The sequence below is a fragment of the Lactuca sativa genome, chromosome 2 (assembly GCF_002870075.4).
Source record: "Lactuca sativa cultivar Salinas chromosome 2, Lsat_Salinas_v11, whole genome shotgun sequence".
Taxonomy (NCBI): domain Eukaryota; kingdom Viridiplantae; phylum Streptophyta; class Magnoliopsida; order Asterales; family Asteraceae; genus Lactuca; species Lactuca sativa.
The window spans coordinates 147,305,423-147,313,891 of NC_056624.2; the positions used below are offsets into that span (position 1 = coordinate 147,305,423).

Genomic DNA, 8,469 nt, shown 5'->3' on the forward strand with positions numbered 1-8,469 from the left:
TCATCTAAACTGAATTTCATTTGTTAGTTGGATGTAGTGACCAAAATTCAAGATTTGTGAAAGTTCATTATTATTTATTAGTGTTAACCTTTATCAAATTACGATACTAATATTATATTTTTGTTCATAACATGTTTTTTTGTAATAATTTATTTGATCGAAAGATATGTATATGTGATTGGGTGTAGCCTGAAAAATCATATTTTAATTTTTATAAAGAAAAAAAAACTTTGAAATCGACCAAATGACAATGTGTTGGATTTGATGTTTATGGTTATGAAAATTCACTTTATTTGTAATGTTTATCGACTTTCTTTGCAAAATTTAATGTTGCTGATACATGTAACAATTTATTGTTGCTTTTGGTTTTACAAGACCAATAGGAAAAGAGCAATATAAGCTTCCATGAAGGTTGGTACACTGAACAAAGTCAATTCATAATGCTACTACACAACATGTTTTAATCAAGAAATCGCATTATGTTGTGATAAAACAAAGATCACATAAATCATTTATGTTAAAAATTACTATATTAAAAAACCAAATTGCTCTAATATAAATATTAAATAATTTTATCTAATAAGTTTGGTTCAAAAACTCTAAAAAATGAATCTAACTAACATTTTTTTTTTTTTTTAAATTCAACCTAAAACAAAACCACCTATTAATGTGATATGTATTTAATTTATGTTCTCCACGTTTAATGTAGATTATAATCTAATCTACTTCTATATAACCATCTATGTCTCTACCGAGACTTGAACCCCAGACCTTTCATATGAGATGGTCACTCCATACCACTAGACCATTGAGTGATAGCAAGTTTAATATATTATGACAAACTTTTTGAGTATTTTTGAAGATAAAAAAGTTAGGGAACGATAATGTGCAAATTTAATAGGTGTGATTTTGGGACAAAAAAGTTAAAATAAATAAATAAATAAATAAACACAAATAATCAATCAGAACATTTTTTCTTACTTTCTCTATCCGCTACTGAAGCAAGCAGCGAGTCAGTGTGGTGTTTGGCAAGCAAGGCTCAATTCTTAGCTACTTATAGCCTTAGTGTACCGTCTATGACTAGGGATGGAAATGGGTAGTGTCCCCATCCCCGAGTGTCTAACCTCATCCCCATCTCCATCCTTACCCCTGACGGATGCTGAGAATCAAATCCCTTCCCCTTTTTATTTTGGGCTTTTCCCCAGCCCATCCCCTGTCCATCCCCAACCTATCTCCAGTCTATCAACATAATAAACTAACTTACAAAAAAAAACCAAGTTTAATAAGCGATCAAAACCAGATGTCATAATAAGATTCTGTTATATCAATCATAAATTTTAACAAACATCAAAATGAAAAGTGACGATTTAGTATACAGATCGTCGAACGAAGTGACGATTGCCGAATTCTTGGAATTAAGAACATAATTTGATATACGGGCTCTTTCTCTTACGTCTATTATAGATCAATTTATTTTATTGGACTTAATTCAAATATATATATAAAGTAATCAAAGCGGAGGCGGGACGGGTTGGGGATTGTTATACCCGGCCTTGGCCCCATCCCTAGTTTTAACATATATAATGGGGATCCCTGGCCTCGTACCCGATACCCGTTTTAGAGGTGAATAACCGTCTCCGATTGGGGCGGGTCAACCGGGTTCCCCACCGAGTCGGGTGAAATTTCCATATATGACCGAATGAAAACAAGAACTACAAAGGATAAAAATGCAAAGTGAAATAATTGTCGTTACCCTAAAAAGGAATGCTTCGTATACTCATCGCTTCTCAATAGCTTTTGTTTAATATAGTTCTTTCTTACAATTGAAGAAAAATAATATTATCTTATGCTCAGTGGCATTTTTAATTGCTAACATATTATTTTTTAAAGCATAATTATACTTTTTACATGTATAAATAATTATTTTTACTTCTAAAAACGTATATACTTCTAAAGAAGTACAATGAAATTTGTTTTACTTTTCAATAACATAAAATTAGGTAATTATGTTTCGAAAAAAAAGTATTTTAAATCTAAAGACGTAAAAACAATTTATTTTCATCTAAAAAACATAAAAATATGTATTTATATTTCTAAAAATATAAAATTTAGTATTTATATTTTTTATAATATACTTAAACTTATATATATATATATATATATATATATATATATATATATATATATATATATATATATATATATATATATATATATATATATATATATATATATATATATATATATATATATATAAAGTTAAAGTTCTAAAAACAGAAAAAAAAACACATATAAAAATAGTATTTTAAAAAATAAGTAAATACAATGTTTAACTAAATACTTTTTATCAAATAAATATTTATTTCTATATGAATACATATAATATATGAAAAAAAATCCATATACCATATACCTCAAACGTAAAAATTACAAATTTAAAGATTTTCTTACCAATCTTATTTTATGGTAACCTGAATATCTATGATAACATATCATAAATCATAAATAAAATAATAAAACAAAACTAAAATAAGTTCCATTTAACACATCTAAAAATTATTTTAAAATAAATAGTATTTCTATAAGGATTTTTTTTTAATTACCCCTTTAACAAACATTCATACTGTAAAGTAGAAAAAAAGTTAAAAAAAACTTACATCAAAATTCCAAATCAAAATTCCAAATCAGGAGAAATGAGAAACATAAATGGCAAGTGACCCTATATGCATTATGATTCCTTATCTTGAAGCTATGAATACTAAAGTATGATATGTATTATGATTCTTTATCTTGAAGTTGTGAATACTAAATCGTGAATCGTAATGTACGTGAGAATGGGCTTCAAAGATTTTATAGTCCTAAAGCCTAAGATTTTTATTTATGATACATTATCTCCCTGAGGTGTGAGCAAGATATACACTAAAAAGTTTTTATTAATAAACTTAAGTTATAGTCTAATGGTCCTCTTGTAAGTGAAAGCTCCTCGGTCAACTTGCAAACATAAACAAAAGTTGTTTCCTTTGACCCAAGGTCGACCATCAATTAAATTTCTCCATTAAATAGTCAAATCCGGCAGCACATTCCCACAAAGAAAATCATTTGGTTTTGATTATTCCTCCTTATATTTTAAGCCTTGAAAAACTCTTAACAAAATGCAGAAGTTTCAACTTTTGCATTTGTTCATCTTGATTTCATTAACAACGAAATTAACAGAAGCTCAGAGTGCCATCAAGACAGGATGCAGTCGTAGGTGTGGGAACGTTTGGATTCCATTCCCTTTTGGGATTGGAAGAAACTGTTCTCTGAACAAATGGTACACTGTTGATTGTAACTCCTCGACACCATATCTATCTGCACTCAACCACTTGGAGATACTCCGTGTAGACATGTATCAACAAACGGTCGCTGTTAATGGCTCCACGAACATTGATCATTGTAAGAACCCAGTCCAAAATAGCAATCTTGTGTTAAGCGGAAGTCCATATCGATTTTCCAGACTTAATAACATATTTGTTGTTGAGGGATGTGGAAATGGTGTCATCATGCACAACGGGAGTATTGTGTCTGGTTGTTCAACGACTTGTCAAGGTGACACTGTTAGTGACAGGAAGAATTGCTTTGGCATCGGTTGTTGCCAATCTACAATTCCTTATGATCTCGAGTCGTTTACCCTGAATCTAACAGGCTTAGAAAGGCGAAGTGGAAATCAATCATGTGTCTCTGCGATGGTGGTGGATTCGGAAACATACTCTAGTGGCATATTTTATGGCCAAAATGTTCCGATATCACTTAAGTGGATTAGAGAATTCAATCGTAATTCAACAGGATGCATAAATTGTGAACGTAATGGAGGAGTCTGTGATCCATCTCCTGGCTCGATATCTGGCATGACTTGTCAATTTTATGGCGGCAACCCCACACAAGAGGGTACTAATTTTGGTAAGCTATTGTCTCACCCTCAACCTCGTGGTCTGCTTTGGACTATTTATTTTTGTTCAATAATTACAAAAAATATTTTGAGTTACTTTTGTAAACTAATTTAATTGGAATTTGTATTATTTAAAACATTAAGATTATTTAAGATTATATGAATAAAACTAAATCACAAATATTCGTTTAACCGAAAATTCACTTTGATAAAAAAAATAGATTTTTATTGCGGTAAAACCGAAAATTTTAAAAAAACATTTAATGGCTATTTTACCATGTCTATTCTATTTTCTCGTTTTCTTTTAATTACAACAATAATATATACTCTCTCTCTCTCTCTCTCTCTCCCTCCCTCCCTCCCTCTCTCTCTCTCTCTCTCTCTCAAATCCTTTGTAACAAACACACATTATTTTTCTAACTTGGCCATAATATATTTTTTTTTCAAATCTTTCTTCAAGTCCTACATATCAAACACTACCTATATGCTAAATTACACATAGAATGTATCAACTATTTATGATATTTCAAACTATTTTTATTATTATATTGTTTATTACTTTAAAACTAATTTTATATTTATTTTAATTATATTACTTAATTATCTATGAAATTTAAAGATAAACAAGCCCATTTGACAAGTATAACTTAATTATTTTTATTATGATTTCTAGTTGCCTTATTCCCTTTTTAAACCTATAAATTACATTCATGAATTAAATTTCTACATATTAAAAAAAAAGTTTCATTTGGTTTTGATTGATGTATCCAACCTTTCATTTCTGCCTTTTACCATTTAACAAAATGCAATAGTTTGCAACTTTTGTGTATACTTACCATGATTTTTATTCATAGTAGCACAAGCTCCATTTTACTTGGATTCGGGATGGTTTGATGCATGTGGGGAGGTCTTGATTCCACCCCCTTTCACGATTGGAAGAAAGTGGTCTAGCAGCGATTGGTATACTATTGATTGCAACTCATCCAAACCATATCTATCTGCACTCAACAATGTAGAGGTGTTGGGTATAAGCTACGAACGTCAAACAGTGACTGTTAATCTCCCTATGATTTCAGATTGCCAGAATCAGGTGCAATATAGCAATCTTGACATACGTAGAACTCCCTACAAAATTTCTGCATTAGCTAACATGCTTGTCGTTGAGGGGTGTGGCAATGCAGTCATCATGGAGAATGGGAATATTGTGACCGGTTGTTCAACAACTTGTCACAATGACACTGTTAGTGATATAAACAACTGCTTTGGCATAGGTTGTTGCCGAATTACATTAAGTTCTAATGATCTCAGGTCATTTACCTTGAATATGACAGGCTTGGAAAGACAGAATGGAAATGGAAAATGTGGATCTGCCTACTTCGTGGATAGGAAATCCTTTGTTGAAGGTAGATTTTCAAGCAAATCTGTATTCGATGGATATGCCTTTGTTCCAATATCACTTTCATGGAGCAACAACTTAGATGTTGATGCAGAACCAGAATGTAGAGCGTGTAAGAATAATGGAGGGGAATGTCACTATGATCCGGGTGTAATCTCTAACATGACTTGTCTTCATCCCGACCGAACAAGTGAAAGCAGACGTAGCAACAATTCACTAGGTGTTATTCTAGGTACGATATTGTCTCAAGCCATTTTTATAATTTTTATTTGAAGACTATTAATTTTTTTAAATTTTTATGTTATATATATATATATATATATATATATATATATATATATATATATATATATATATATATATATATATATATATATATATATATATATATATATATATATATATATATATATATATATATATATATATGATTAGGTTCATGTGAGACGACCTAATTTTGTGAAACCATGGGACACATTTTTTTTTTTTTAGTAAATTCAAGTTCCGAAAATAATATTTAAAAAAAGAATTTTTTGGATCTTTCCATTTATTTTGCATTTTAAAATTATTTTTTTAGAATATGTACAGTGTAATATTCTATTAGAATATTTCACGTATTTTAAAAAAAGGATTTATAATTATTATTTTTTATTTTTTTAGTTAATTCAAGTTCCAAAAATAATATTTAAAAAAAAGAATTTTTAGATTTTTCCATTTATTTTGCATTTTAAAATTATTTTTTTACAGTATGTACAGTGTAATATTCTATTAAAATATTTCACGTATTTTAAAAAAAAAAAAAACGGGATTTTTATTATTATTATTATTATTTTAATTTTTTTTAGTTAATTCAAGTTCCGAAATTAATATTTAAAAAAAGAAATTTTGGATTTTTCTATTTATTTTGCATTTTAAAAATATTTTTAGATTTTGTCTCACGGTCTCACAAAATTAGAATGATCTCAAATGAACATGAATATATATATATATATATATATATATATATATATATATATATATATATATATATGTATATATATATATATATATATATATAGATATATATATATATATATATACATATATATATATATACACACACGTAAAGAAAATACTTTATGTTATTATTCTGCTATGAATTTATTATATATTTCTTTTATATCTTTATTAAGCAATAAATTATATCAATATGAATGTCTCTGAGTTAATATCGATAAAACTATGCAACAAACCTACAAGTGAAATAAAAACCATCAAATTGTTGGTTTTACTTTTCGAAAATGTTTAGTCTCTAAGGATTTGTAATCTCTCAAGAAGCATTTACTGGAAACTGAATAAATATCAACTTCAATATTCGAACAATTTAAGTTTCCTAAGCTAAGTTTATGCATTATATTTACATCCTTTTAGGTGTTAGCATAAGCATGGGGTCACTTTTCCTCATGGTGATCAGCTACACATTATATAAAATAATCAAGAAACGTGAAGCAAAGAGAAGGAAAGAAAGGTATTTTAAACGCAATGGTGGTCTACTTCTTAAACAACAAGCAGCTTCTATCAATTTATTTGATAAAACCATACTTTTTACCTGCAATGAATTAGAAAAGGCCACTGACCATTTCAATGAGAATAGAATTCTTGGTCGAGGAGGTCAAGGCACAGTATATAAAGGCATGTTAACTGATGGAAGGATTGTAGCCATCAAGAAATCAAAGGTGGTTAGTGAAAGCCAACTTAAACAGTTTATTAACGAAGTGGTCATTCTTTCACAAGTCAATCATAGAAATGTGGTCAGACTACTTGGTTGTTGCCTAGAAACAGAGGTCCCGCTACTTGTCTCTGAGTTTATCTCAAATGGTACCTTGTATGAATTTATTCAAGATGAAACTAACGAGTTTGCAACTTCTTTAAAGATGAGACTACAAATTGCTAGAGAGGTTGCGGGAGCCCTTTCTTACTTACATTCATCAAGCTCCATTCCAATATACCATAGAGACATTAAGACCACTAATATACTTTTGGATGAAAAGTATAAAGCAAAAATTTCTGACTTTGGAACTTCAAGGTTCGTGTCAATAGATGACACTCACTTAACTACATTAGTCAAAGGGACATTTGGTTACTTGGATCCGGAGTACTTCCAGTCAAGCCAGTTTACTGAAAAGAGTGATGTTTATAGTTTTGGAGTTGTTTTGCTAGAACTCTTGACAAGAGAAAAGCCAATTTCCTTAACTAGATTTGGTGATAATAGAAGTTTAGCTACACACTTTGTGGTCGCCATGGAAGAAGGACGTATATTGTCTATTTTGGATGAAATGAATGTTAAAGAGGGTTCAATGAGTGAGTTGTTATCAATAGCAAACCTGGCATTGCGATGCTTGAATTTGAATGGAAAAAATAGGCCAACAATGAAAGAAGTTGTTATCGAGTTAGAAGGCATGAGATTGTCGCATGTTTCCTCTACAGTTCCAAATAATTTTGTACATATGAAGTATGGTGAGCAAGTAAAACAAATATATGTTGGGTCAACATCAACATCATTGACATTCGATGATGACCTTTGTCGATGAATTAGGCTTAGTTCATTTCAATATCAATGTATCCCGATAACTTGGTTGTAGGTCAAAGTCTATTGCATATTATGTATATGTATATTTATGTTTGTATAATAAGAGTTATTTGGCTTATTTTCTATAGGGTTTTTGTGTAGAGGTTTAGCTTGGTTCATATTAATTTTCTATTTATAGTCTTTAGTTCCTATTCTTTATAATTACATTTTATGACAATAATGAAACCCTATCCATTTTCTTTCTAAATTGTTATTAATTATCATTGTATTAGTGCTCAATTTGATATGTACTACCTGAGTAGATTTAATGATCATGGAGCACTATATAATGGAACTTTTGGTAAACCTATTATAAGATAAATATTCTCAAATTCGTATTTATACAGTCTTGTTTATAAATGAATTTTGTTTTTTTGTAGTTCAACTTTTCTTAATTGACAATATAATCATAAAATCCTAAGGCACTAAAAAACAAAAAAGTGTAACATAGGAAGGCCAATTTTTATCAATGATCATAATTTCAAATTTTTAAAGAGTTTTCTAATAAACACTAATAGTTAAAACAAGTTTAATAAG

At 29.2% G+C, this 8,469-nt stretch overlaps 1 protein-coding gene across 4 annotated transcripts; it reads left to right on the forward strand.

Moving 5' to 3' along the window:
* The first annotated feature begins 3,105 nt into the window (after nucleotides 1-3,105).
* Nucleotides 3,106-8,039, forward strand: LOC111885150 (wall-associated receptor kinase-like 1). Of its 4 annotated transcripts, none has more exons than XM_042899206.2 (4): nucleotides 3,106-3,939; nucleotides 4,783-5,331; nucleotides 5,407-5,556; nucleotides 6,735-8,039. In XM_042899206.2, the coding sequence occupies exons 1-4, from the start codon at nucleotides 3,153-3,155 to the stop codon at nucleotides 7,892-7,894; spliced, it is 2,646 nt and encodes an 881-aa protein (XP_042755140.1). In that variant the 5' UTR covers nucleotides 3,106-3,152; the 3' UTR covers nucleotides 7,895-8,039. The 4 variants fall into 4 exon arrangements, with proteins under 4 accessions (XP_042755140.1, XP_042755141.1, XP_023737204.1 ...); XM_042899207.2 differs by having other exon boundaries at nucleotides 5,419-5,556; XM_023881436.3 differs by having other exon boundaries at nucleotides 4,783-5,556; nucleotides 6,735-8,038.
* Nucleotides 8,040-8,469: the final 430 nt, after the last annotated feature.

Excerpts from the sequence above, each read along its gene's own strand:
- LOC111885150 (XM_023881436.3), top strand. The coding sequence starts at position 3,153 with ATGCAGAAGTTTCAACTTTTGCATTTGTTCATCTTGATTTCATTAACA. Across the intron at positions 3,940-4,782 it reads ACAAGAGGGTACTAATTTTG|TAGCACAAGCTCCATTTTAC; the intron begins GTAAGCTATTGT and ends TTTTATTCATAG. Across the intron at positions 5,557-6,734 it reads TTCACTAGGTGTTATTCTAG|GTGTTAGCATAAGCATGGGG; the intron begins GTACGATATTGT and ends ACATCCTTTTAG.